Below are 13,418 nucleotides of genomic sequence, written 5' to 3' on the forward strand. Positions count from 1 at the left end.
TGGAGATGTTGTGTGTCTCAGAGACTGTTCCGCAGGCACATGGAAGCAAACTGGTTCTGTGCAGGAGGAAGTTGCTCCACATTCCTACTAAGTCCAGATGGACAGTGGACCAATGCTGAGAAGGAACCGGACGGACCTTTAGCTGCAGTAGAGTCAGGAGGACACTGTGGCCCAGGAAGCGGTTCAGCAGGACAAAGCTGGATCTACGGAGCTAGTTGCTGAAAATGGTCTAGCGAAGGTGCATGCATCACCTGCTATTAAGGGACTGTCAATACCTAAGAGACATGTTCAGCCACCTAAGAACCTGATTGAGAGGTCTTGAACATTGTGTGGAGTGTTGCTGTTGCTGTTCCGATGCAATATTTAAAAAAAAAAATGGATTGTTGGCATGTTAAGATGTTGTCCAGATGCCTTGAGAACTGGTACCTGTACTTTTTCTTTCTCAATGAAATGTTTATGCAGATTCTTGTCAATTGTTTACACTCAGTTACAATGCTTAGACTAAAGTAAAAACAAGAACCGTATGTTAATGTTATGTTAATTTTTGTTAAAGGGTGGTGTTACAGTGAAGTGAAATAAGTATTTGAACACCTTGCTATATTGCAAGTTCTCCCACTTAGAAATTATGGAGGGGTCTGAAATTTTCATAGTAGGTGCATGTCCGTTGCGAGAGAGAGAGAATCCAAAGAGAAAAATCCAGAAATCACAATGCATGATTTTTTTTTTTTTTTTTTTAAACGATTTTGTGTGTTACAGATGCAAATAAGTATTTGAAACCTATCAGCTAGAATTCTGACCCTCAAATACCTGTTAGTCCACCTCCACTCCATGAATTATCCTGAATAAGATTTGCCTGTCGTTAGCTGCATTAAGACACCTGTCCACCCAATACAATCAGTAAGACTCAAACTTGTAACACGGCCAAGACCAAAGAGCTGTCCAAAGACACCAGAGACAACTGGTACAGTGTACAACTGCACATGGCTGGAAAGGGCTACGGAGAAATTGCCAAGCATCTTGGTGAAAAAAGGTCCACTGTTGGAGCAATCACTAAAAAATGGAAACCGCTAAACATGACAGGCAATCTTAATTGGAGTAAAGCCCCATGCACGATATCACTTCGTGGGGTCTCAATGATCCGTAGAAAGGTGAAGAATCAGGCCAGGACTACACGACAGGACTTGGTCAATGACCTGAAAAAACTTGGCACCACCGTTTCCAAGGTGACTCTTGGTAATTCACTAAGACATCATGGTTTGAAATCATGCATGGCACGGAAGGCTCCCCTGCTTAAACCAGCACATGTCAAGGCCCGTCTTAAGTTTACCAATAACCATTTGGATGATACTGAGGAGTCATGGGAGAAAGTTTTGTGGTCAGATGAGACCAAAATGGAACTTTTTGGTCATAATTCCACTCACCGTGTTTGGAGGAAGACGAATGATGAGTTCCATCCCCTAAAAAAAATCCCTACTGTGGAGCATGGGGGTTGTAGCATTATGCTTTGGCGGTGTTTTTCTGCAGATGGGACAGGGCGACTGCACTGTATGAAGGAGAGGATGACCGCGGCCATGTATTAAGATTTTGGGGAACAACCTCTTTCCCTCAGTCAGAGCATTGAAAATAGGTGGTGGCTGGGTCTTTCAACATGACAATGACCCCAAGCAGACAGCCAGGTAAACTAAGGCGTGGCTCCGTAAGAAGCGTATCATGGTTCTGGCATGGCCTAGCCAGTCTCCAGACCTAAACCCAGTAGAAAATATTTGGAGAGTGCTGAAACTCCGTGTCTCTCAGCGACAACCCAGAAAGCTGTCTGATCTAGAGAATATCTGTATGGAGGAGTGGGCCAAAATCCCTTCTGCAGTGTGTGCAAACCTGGTGAACAACTACAGGGAACGTTTGACCTCTGCAATTGCAAACAAAGGCCAAAATCCCTCCTGCAGTGTATGCAAACCTGGTGAACACCTACTGGAAACATTTGACCTCAGCAATTGCAAACAAATGCTACTGTACCAAGTGTTAACATTGTGATTTCTGGATTTTTCTTGTTAGATTCTCTCTCACAGTGGACATGCACCTACAATGAAAATTTCAGACCCCCCCATGATTTCTAAGTGGGAGAACGTGCAATATAGCAGGGTGTTAAAATACTTATTTTCTTTACTGTATGTTGAATGGTATTCATTTGGGAACATGATTTGTTTTATTTTGTTTTAATCAAATTTGATTGTTTTTTTGACTTTGTGTTCCGTTCAAAATGTATTTTAAGACTGGAAAAAATAGAAAATCGGCAGTTTTAGTATTTATTGATCCAGATATATTTCTTAATTGAGATATAAAATATTTTTGATTACACCGATGTTTTTGAATATAATTAAATCTATTTCACAGTGTTAGACAGTGATGGCCAATGTAATTACAGAATTCACTCTTTTGTAGAATTTTACATTTTGTCAGGGGTGGGGGGCAGCACAAACCCCTCTGCGTAAAACCGTGTGCTTTGTTTTGCTAATGTCAAATATATATGTATTTGCAGGTACACCGGTACCACCCCAAATCCGCCTCCTGGGTCACATTACACCTCCCCCTCGGAGAATATTTGGAACACAGGCGTAGCCTACAGCATGGGTCAAGGGATGCCCGTATCAGGTGAACAATTAACAAAATCTCACCGGAATTAAGATTTAATTAATATTTGGTCGTAGTGCTCCAAAACCTCCTTCCTCCTTATCGATAGAGTGGAACTTTGTTTTTAACAGACCCAGATCTAATGGATATTGGAAAGGATGGACTGTGTCAATACTACATGTCCAGAAATATTCACCATTTGTCACTTAAACTAGTGTTGACCAAGTCTTTCAGTTCCACATTTGGCAACCGTAGTTTACTGCCGTTGTCGCACAATATACAGTGAAGAAAATTAGTATTTAAACACCCTGCTATTGCTTTTTTTTTTTTTTTTTTTTTTAACAATTTGTGTAATACAGCTGCAAATAAGTATTTGAACACCTGTCTATCAGCTTGGTGAAAAAAGATCCACTGTTGGAGCAATCATTAGAAAATGGAAGAAGCTAAACATGACGGTCAGTCTGAATCGGAGTGGAGCCCCATAATACAAGATATCACCTCCTGGGGTCTCAGTGATCCTTAGAAAGGTGAGGAATCAGACCAGGACTACACGACAGGACTTGGTCAATGACCTGAAAAGAGCTGGGACCACCCTTTCCAAGATGACTGTTGGTAATACACAAAGACATCATTGTTTGAAATCTTGCATGGCACAGAAGGTTCCCCTGCTTAAACCAGCACATGTCAAAGTCAGTCTTAAGTTTGCCTATGACCGTTTGGATGATACAGAGGAGTCATGGGAGAAGGTTTTGTGGTCAGCTGAGACCAAAATGGAACTTTTTGGTCATAATTCAGAGGCGAGAGAGTGAGTATATTGGTAGAAGGATGCTGAGGATGGAGCTCCCAGGCAAAAGAGCGAGAGGAAGACCAAAGAGAAGGTTTATGGATGTGGTGAGGGAAGACATGAGGGCAGTTGGGGTTAGAGAGGAAGATGCAGGAGATAGGCTAAGATGACATGCTGTGGCGACCCCTAACGGGACAAGCCGAAAGGAAAAGAAGAAGAATCACACAAATAAATCATTAAAAAATCATACATTGGGATTTCTGGATTTTTCTCTCTCACAGCGGACATGTACCTAGGATGAAAATTTCAGCCCCATCCATGATTTCTAAGTGGGAGAACTTGCAATATAGCAGGGTGTTCAAATACTCATTTTCTTCATTGTAGGTATAGACAAGGATACACCTACACTATTTGCTCACTTTTTTTTATTCACACATGGTTTTCAGTAATATCCCATTCTAAATCCATAAGGTCTAATATGATGCCGGTCTGTCCTTTGCAATTATAACAGCGTCAACTCTTGTGGGAAGGCTTTCAACAATGTTAATGGAAAGGGAGTTTTTGGATAAGTTTGCCCATTCTTCCAGAAGGGCACTTGTGAGGTTACACGCTGATCTTGGATGTGAGGGCTTGGGCTGTCAGGGCTCATCTCTAAATCATCAAAAAGTGTTTTCTTGGGTCGTCAGACTTGTGCAGGCTCGTCAAGGTCATCAAACTCTCCTATCTTAGTCTTATCTTTATAAACTTTTTTTTGTTTTGTTTTGTTTTTTTTACACTGATTCAGATGTTTAAACTGTTCTCACAAAGAGAGAAAAGTCCAGAATATTAACCCCAGAGTTCCAGTGAAAGGAGCTCTCGATGCTTCAGCATACTGGGAGGTTTTAGACAAACAGTTTGGGAATTACCCATTTGTGTTTCATCATGTCTATGTACACCTGCACAAAGCAATGTCCATGAAGACATTGATGACAGTCTGGTATGGATGATCGTGACGGGACTGTACAGATGCCTGACCTCAACCCGATAGAGCACCTTTAGGATGAATTAGAGCGTGGACTGAGACCCAGGCCTTTTTTCTCGTCTAACATCAGTGCATGTTCTCACAAATATGCTTCTGGAAGAATGGGCAAAAAAAAAAAAAATCAGTCCAAAACCTTTACTAAAGGCTTCTCACAAGAGTTGATAGTGGTAGAGCTGCAAACGGTCATTATATTGAATGAAAAAGTGCTGCAACGTCAGTGACAATAGGCTATAACGGACCTCCACGTCCCGGTTAAAATGAGGTTCCACTGTCGTGTTGTGCATAAAATAATATTTACGAACTAAACCTATTTCACTGGATTAATAAGGTCAACCTAGTGTCAATATACACAGTCAATTTATTACAAGAAGGATTTACGTGAAATTTACAAGACACCCATTTAATCAGGAATATGAAGTGAAAGGTAAATGGGAGATGCAGGGAAAACCATAGATTGAGGATGCATTAGAGCGTGGGCGTGGTATATTTTGATTTATTTACAACATATATACGATAAGGCAATATTGTTTCTCGTGTTAAATGTTTTGTATAAAATACTGAATTTGGTTCTCATGGAAAGCTCTGTGCGCGCGCAACTGCATGTTTGTGTGAGTGAAAAAATATTCAGCAATGAGAACATTTCTGAGCGTTTCACTGAAGAAAAAAAAAACAGTTTGTGTAGGACAGCAATTCAGACATGTTTGTGTGGTTTTCAATGGTCTGTGTGAATAGCAATATCACTGGTGTCTGTGAGTGTTTCAGTTGTTTGTGTTGTAATCCTGAATTATTCCCTATCAGAAAATTATCGCACTTGACCAGGACAATTATGCCAGTTAGGTCTCTTTCTTGTGTGGATATGAATCGGGTATATATCCAATGCGAGTTCAGTCATGATGATCATGTCATGCTCTTCCAACCTATGTTATCAAAATGCGACAAATTTGACTATGGTTCCACAAAAGCAACTGCGGCTGATGAAACCTGAAACTGTGGCAAAAAGAACACCCTTAGAATTGATAAATTTAAGAAGAAGAATTGAAATTGACACAAATGCATCATGTTTGTGTGCATGTATGTCATGTTTTGTACACCTGCATCTTCTTCTTTCCTTTTCGGTTTCTCCTGTTAGGGGTCGCACACCGCGTCATCTTTTTCTCCATGAACCGATCTCCAATCTCCGGCGTCTTCCTCTCCAATACCAATTGCCCTCATGTCTTCCCACCCAACATCCATCAACCTTCTCTTTGGTCTTCCTCTCACTCTTTTGACTGGCATCTCTATCCTCAGCGCCATTCTCCCAATATACTCAATCACCTCTGTACATGTCCAAACCATCAAAGTCTGCTCTCTTGAACCTTGTCTCCAAAACATCCAACTTTGGCTGCCCCTATAATGAGCTCAGTTGTAATCCTATCCAACCAGCTCAGTCCTAGCAAGAACCTCAACATCTTCATTTCTGCCACCTCCAGTTCTGCTTCCTGTTGTCTCTTCAGTGACACTTTCTCTAATCCGTCCATTAATGGCTGGTCTCACCACTGTTTTATAAACTTTGCAAGTAGAGACTCTTCTGTCACATAACACAACCAAACACCTTCCGCCCGCTGTTCCAACCTGCTTGGACCGTTTCTTCACTTCCTCATTACACTCACCAGATTGTTGACCCCAAGTATTTGAAGTCGTCCACCCTCACTAGCTCTTGTCCCTGGAACCTCACTCTTCCCCCTCCAACCTCTCATTCACACACATACAGTGAAGAAAATAAGTATTTGAACACCCTGCTATATTACAAGTTCTCCCACTTAGAAATCATGGAGGGGTCTGTTATTTTCATCGGAGGTGCATGTCCATTGTGAGAGAGATAATCTAAAAAGAAAAATCCAGAAATCACAATGTATGACTTTTTAACGATTTATTTGTGTGATACAGCTGCAAATAAGTATTTGAACACCTGAGAAAACCAATGTTAATCTTTGGTACAGTAGCATTTGTTTGCAATTACAGAGGCCAAATGTTTCCTGTAGCTAGTTACCAGGTTTGCACACACTGCTAGAGGGATTTTGGCCCTCTCTCCCACACAGATCTTCTCTAGATCTGACAGGATTCTGGGCTGTCGCTGAGAAATAGAGTTTCACCTCCCTCCAAAGATTTTCTATTCGGTTTAGGTCTGGAGAGTACATGTGCTTCTTATGCAGCCACTCCTTGGTTTTCCTGTCTGTGTGCTTTGGGTCATTATCATGTTGAAAGACCCAGCCACGACCCATCTTCAGTGCTTCCCCAAAATCTCACAATACATGGCCGTGGTCATCCTCTCCCTAATACAGTGCAGTCGTCCTGTCCCATGTGCTGAAAAAAAACACCCCCAAAGCATGATGGTACCACCCCCATGCTTCACAGTAGGGATGGTGTTCTTGGGATGGAACTCATCATTCTTATTCCTTCAAACACTGTTCGTGGAATTATGACCAAAAAGTTCCATTTTGGTCTCATCTGACCACTTAACCTTCTCCCATGACTCCTCTGTATCATCCAAATGGTCATTGGCAAACTTAACACTTGTCTTGACATGTGCTGGTTTAAGCAAATGAACCTTTCGTGCCATGCATGATTTCAAACCATCACGTCTTACAGTATTACCAACAGTCACCTTGGAAACGGTGATCCCAGCTCTTTTCAGATCATTGACCAAGTCCTGTCGTGTAGTCCTGGGCTGATTCCTCACCTTTCTAAGAATCATTAAGACCCCACGAGGTGATATCTTGTATGGGGCTCCACTCCGATTCAGATTCACTGTCATGTTTAGCTTCTTCCATTTTCTAATGATTGCTCCAACAGTTGATCTTTTTTCACCAAGCTTTTTTGTTTTTGTTTTTGGCAATTTCTCCGTAGCCCTTTCCAGCCATGTGAAGTTGTACGATTTTGTCTCTGGTGTCTTTGTACAGCTCTTTGGTGTTGGCCATGTTACAAGTTTGAGTCTTACTTATTGTATGGGATAGACAGGTGTCTTTATGCAGCTAACGACCTCACACAGGTGCATCTGATTCAGGATAATAAATGGAGTGGAGGCGGACTTTTAAAGGCGGACAAACAGGTCTTTGAGGGTCAGAATTCTAGCTTATGGACAGGTTTTCAAATACTTATTTGCAGCTATGTATCACACAAATAAATTGTTAAAAAATCATTCATTGTGATTTCTGGCATTTTCTTTTTAGATTATCTCTCTCACAGTGGACATGCACCTCCAATGAAAATTTCAGACCCCTCCATGATTTCTCAGTGGGAGAACTTGCAATATAGCAGGGTGTTCAAATGCCTATTTTCGTCACTGTAACACGTCACATACGCCCACGTCGGTCATGTGACCCACGAAAATGGCAGCGCCCCTGAAAATTCATAATTGTGTTCAAATACGTATTTTCTTCACTGTATATTCTGTTTTACTTCCGCTAATCTTCATTCTATCTTTTCCAGTGCATGCCTCCATCTTTCTCATCATTCCTCCGCCAGCTCCCTGCTTTCACTGCAGATCACAATGTCATCTGCGAATGTTACAATCCAAGGGGGTACCAGTCTAATCTCATCTGTCGGCCTATCCATTACCATTGCAAACATGCAGGGGCTCTGAACTGATCTCTGATGCAGTCACACTGCCACCTTAAATTCAAACAAATAGTCCTTTCCTGGGTCTGTTCTTAATCAAGAATAAATCCCATATTGTGATGGAGCCATCAGATGTTTTTCAATTCAAATACCAATATTTAAATGACCCCTGGTTTTACACAAACTCTCATTCATTCACTATGACGGGGAAAAATAAAAGATGAGTCGGCTCCTCCTTACATGAAGCGTGTTGCAGCCACATGTTAATCTTCGGTAAACTTCTCCATGACAGATTCTTTTTTTTTTTTTTTTTTAATCGGCATTGTTCTCAAATGAGTCCAGTGTTTTTTTTTTAAAAAAAATAAATGAAACTGTTGGGATACGCTTCAGCCCCCATACACGGAAAAGCGTTGCGGCCACACATTGAACTTCGGTAAACCTGTGTGTGTGACTGACGGTTTGTTCCTTTTTTAAATATGCATTGGACTCATTTGAGAACAATGCATAATAAATAAAAGGAAACAAGTTTACCGAAGATTAACGTGTGGCTGTAACACGCTTCGCGTACGTTCGAGACAACTCTGTTTTTTGTTGTTTTTTTTTAATGCATTGTTCTCAAATAAGCCAACTTGGCATTATTAACACTCCTTGGGAATTTCAGATTGAGAAGAATAATTCCTACCTGAAGTCAAGTGATCACTACACAGTCGTGTGTTTATATGGTTGGGTACCATCCATCACGTTGCCGAAATCCATCATCTTTTCTTGTCTTTTCAGCTCGCATTCCATAGAAATATCTTTCAATATGTCTCATCTGTTGTAACAACCAACAGCACAAAATGTCTCGGGCCTCCATCTTTCTAATCTCCAGTTCAATGTCCCCCACACTATCGAGCAGCGCTTTTTGACCGGCAATATGGCGCTGTGAAAATGGTGACGTCACGTTCATGAGCTCTATAGTTCCCACAGCTCTGCAAATCGCCTTTGTTCTTGAAAATGGGAACTAACACACTTCCTCCATTCTTCAGGCATATTCTTACTTGCCTGTATTTTTTTGGATAAGTTGCTCAAAAACTCCACCGCCATCTCTCCAAATTGCTTCCATACCTCCACAGGTGTCAGGACCAACTGGCTTTCTACTGTATTTACATCCTCTTTAGTGCCTTTTTAACTTCCCCGTTACTCATCATTGCCACTTCCATGTGCATCACACTTTGCTTTTCTATTCTTCCTTCTCTCATTCTCTTTATTCATCAAATTCTCAACGTATTCTTTTAATATATTTCACACACTACGAGCACCCATCAACACATTTCCGTCTCTATCCTTAATCACCCTTACCTGCTGCACATCCTTTCCATCTGTATTCCTCTGTCTGGCCAACCTGTACAGATCCTTTTCCCCTTTTTTCGTGTCCAACCTGGTGTACATGTCATATGCCTCTTCTTTAGCCTTCGCCACCTCTAACTTTGCCCTTCGTCGCATATTAGTGTATTCCTTTCACCGCTCCTCAGTTCTCTTGAGTGTCCCACTCCTTCGCTAATCTCTTTCCTTGTATGATTTCCTGTATTTTGGGGTTCCACCACCAAGTCTCCTTCTCCACTTTCCTACCAGAAAACACACCAAGTACTCTCCTGCCTGTCTCTCTGATCACCTTGGCTGTAGTAGTCCAGTCTTTCCAGGAGCCCCTCCTGTCCATTGAGAGCATGTCTAACCTCTTTCCAAAAGGCCGCACAACATTCTTCCTTTCTCACCTTCCACTACATGGTTCTCTTCTCTACTTTTGTCTTTTTAATCTTCCTCCCCACCACCAGTCATCCTGCACACTACCATCCTATGCCGTCTAGTGACACTCTCTCCTACCACTACCTTAAAGTCAGTACCCTCCTTCGGATTACATTGTCTGCACAAAATGTAATCTACGTGCGTGCTTCTACCGCCACTCTTGTACATCACCCTACAGTATGTTCCTGCCTCTTTTGGAAAAAAGGTGTTCCGTTCTAGTACGACAGTAATTTAGAGACATAAAGACATATGGGGGGAAAAAAAGTAAATAAGTAGGTTGTTTGTAATCTGGTCATGATTTACAATTTCATTTTTATGGTTTTTGACAGTAGTTTCAATTGTCATGAAGAAAATTAGGGTTACCAATCCCAAAAATTGACAGCAACCATCAAGGAAATCTGATTTTACATTACTCCCAGGGAATGGCACGTGCTGGTTGCCTCAATGCATGATCCATCGAATCAGTAATTAAAAGGATTACAATCCCCTGACCCTTGTAAGGAATAAAATGCTCAGAAAGTGAATGGATTGATTGATGACCAACCTAGTATTGAAGATTAAGCTATTGTTTTGAAAGTACCATATTTTGATTAAATATGCTCATTTGTTTTTCTTCTAAGAAATTATTACCTCGTAATATTCAAATGTTTTAATTTATTTTGTGATTTTTTTTTTCCTCTTTTTTTTTTTTTTTTTTAAGATGGAAGCCCAAATTCTGTACAAATAAACTGACATTGAAATGGATTAAACTGTGGGCCTTGATATAATTTTGGGGGAACGATCAATATTTATGTGGGGCGCTCCTTTTTTTTTTTTTTTTTTTTTTTTAAACAAATCCTTTCCTTGGTTGCCCAGACAGATGTTTTGGTAATCATTGTCATGCTGAAAGACCATTGTTTCATCTTCAATGCCAATGCTTTTGGGAGGAGGTTTTCACTCAAAATCTAACAATGAATGGCCCCATTCCTTTTTTTTTTCCTTTACAGGGATCAGTCATCCTGGTCCATTACAGATTAACAGCTCCAAATCGTGATGTTTCCATCCTATACTTCATGTTAGGTATGGTGTTCTTTGGATGCAACTCAGCATTTTTTTCTTCTCCAAACATGATGAGGTCTTACCAAAAAGTTCGATTTTAGTTTAATCTGACCATATAATATTCTCCCAATCATCTTCTGACTCATCCAAATGTCCTCAGGCTAACTTCAAACAAGCCTGGACCTGTACTGGCTGAAAGTGCCACTGTCATGAAATGGATGATTTCTAGTTTTTTCACCACAAAACAGCAATTTGACATATGGCTTTTTGTAATTCCCGCCATGAAAATCCTCTGGAGGGATTTGTTTTTGATAAGAAGCAGGAAGTGACGTTGCAGGCAGTAGCGCGCTCAAGTGTACTCATTTGTTTGTATTAGTTTTACCTGCGGGAAGGAAGCTCGTTGTTCTTTCGTGTTTGCCAAAATGCACCTCGTTGCATTGCCTGATATTGCTCAAACACTCGGGAGATGGATTCCTCTTCATACTTTTCCCAAAGATCCGGTTCGTCATGAAAAAAGGATTCCACAGGTGCAAAGGAGGAGAGCTTCGTGGGTTCCAGATGACAGGTAGGTGTATAGAGCTTCTTAAAAAAAAAAAAAAAAAAAACGATAGTGGAGGGGGAGTAATCCGTCATTCAGGGGTGCTAAATGTGTTGATGTGCACATCGGAAGGCTTCTGTGCAGCAGCCGCTGAAGGATGGCCTCCGCAGGCCTTGTGGATTGCCACCGGCCTTCTCGACAAGGCTGGGGTGACTCGTCGCCACTTGGCCGCGGTGGCTCATCTTCGCCACGGAAGTGGCTCGGACGTGGAGGCGGTTTTACCGCAGCATCGTCGTCGCTCGCTGGCGACGTTATTTTCATCACTGCTATGCGGAGGTGGGTCAGGCGGGGAGAGTGTTTGGCCGTGATCCGCATATCATCTAAATATGGCTCAAAACAATAGGGTAATCTTGCTCCGGTAACTTCACTTGGTTGTGAGATTTTCTCTTCTTCGAAAAGAGCTTCCGTGTCAGAAGGGGGATGTTCATCTACCACAGGAGGCGCCACAGCGTGTTTTCAATGGCGAATGTCCAGGGTGACGTCACGGACAGGAGATGCATATGCGGTCTTTTAGATGCATATTGAGCTCTCCCTAAAGATACCAAAAGTTCAAAGCAACGGAAGTGACATTGCAATTGACAAACAGAGCTTGCTGCACACAAATGTTAGCAATGACAAACAACTTGTTGAAATATGCAGAGGATTTCGACGTACAGGAACAAACAACTGAACTTAGCATTATCAAACTGTACATGTTTGAGCCAATCAGGAGGTCAGAACAGTGACGACGACAACCAGCCGAGTAGCAGCTGTACAACAAATAAGACAAGTGACCACTGGCTCAATGTGACGGGATGTCAAAACGTTGTCTTTATACAATCATGGCTTGAAATATTGGCACCACATGGGTACCAATATTTTTTGGATGACTGTGCATATTGTATATTTATATGTTTCAGTGACAAGGCTCAAGCTTCTACATGGTATACTGTATTCCTATATTTTGTGTGCCCCTCACTTTGGAGACAAGATTTAAGAGAGCAGAGTTTAATGATTTGGACATGTGCAGAGGTGAGAGACTGAGTGTATTGGACGAATGGTGCTGTGGTTAGAGCTGCCAGGCAAAAGAGCAAGAGGAAGACCAAAGAGAACGTTGATGGATGTTGTGAGGGAAGAAGGCGGGGATGTTAGAGGAAGATGGTGGAGATAGTTGCACATGGAAAAGGATAACACGCTGTGGCGACCCCTAATAGGACAAGCTGAAAGGAAAAGAAGTCATTCTGGCTCATAACCTCGACTATTCACTTGACATTTAGAGGAAGTGGGGGTGATGCCTATTATTTACGAAAAATTTCGATACTCTGTTGCTGGTTGTGTATGCAAGTTCCTGTGTTGTAAATTCATTGTGATGGCACGCTATGTATCTTGCAATGAGCATGTGACACCCATTTGGAGTTAACTGGAAAACTAAACTCACAACAAAAAGAATTACACCCATTGCATATTTAATTAGCATTTGATCACGAGTGCGCCTAACTTCAAATAACTCATTCTTTTTCAAAGAGGAATTGGAATCGGGTATGCGTTAAAAACTAGAGAGGATTACACTCCTAAGCCTCCCTGGTAAGGTGTATTTTGGTGTTTTGGAGAGAAGGGTCTGTCAGGAAGTAAAATCTCAGCTGTAGGAGCAGCAGTGTGGTTTTCATCTTTGCCGTGGAATGTGGACCACCTCAACACCCTCAGCCGCATCCTTGAGAGTCCATGGGTGTTTGTCCAGAAAGTCTAAATGTGTTTTGCGGACTTGGGAGGAGGTGTTTGACCAGCTCCCTTGAGATTCCTGTGGAGTATATTCTGGGAGGAAGATGTAGAGGACCCCCGGATACAGGCTGGTTGGTCCCTAAACGACTGGTATCAGAATTTGGTCTGTATTTCTGGGAGTAAGTCCAGTGAGGGTTGGACTCTGCCAAGGCTGCAATTTGTAACCAATTATGGTCAATACCCTCATAGACAGAATTTCTCACTGCTAC

General features: G+C 41.7%; 1 protein-coding gene across 3 annotated transcripts in view; it reads left to right on the forward strand.

Moving 5' to 3' along the window:
• Nucleotides 1–13,418, forward strand: part of carm1 (coactivator-associated arginine methyltransferase 1) — a 170,636-nt gene that overhangs the window by 121,114 nt on the left and 36,104 nt on the right. For all 3 annotated transcript variants that reach the window (XM_061845172.1, XM_061845173.1, XM_061845174.1), the window contains exon 13: nt 2,537–2,649. In XM_061845172.1, coding sequence (XP_061701156.1) covers nt 2,537–2,649 — 113 coding nt within the window. The remainder of the gene's footprint in view (nt 1–2,536; nt 2,650–13,418) is intronic.

Source organism: Syngnathoides biaculeatus, chromosome 16 (genome assembly GCF_019802595.1).
Source record: "Syngnathoides biaculeatus isolate LvHL_M chromosome 16, ASM1980259v1, whole genome shotgun sequence".
NCBI classification, from domain to species: Eukaryota; Metazoa; Chordata; class Actinopteri; order Syngnathiformes; family Syngnathidae; genus Syngnathoides; species Syngnathoides biaculeatus.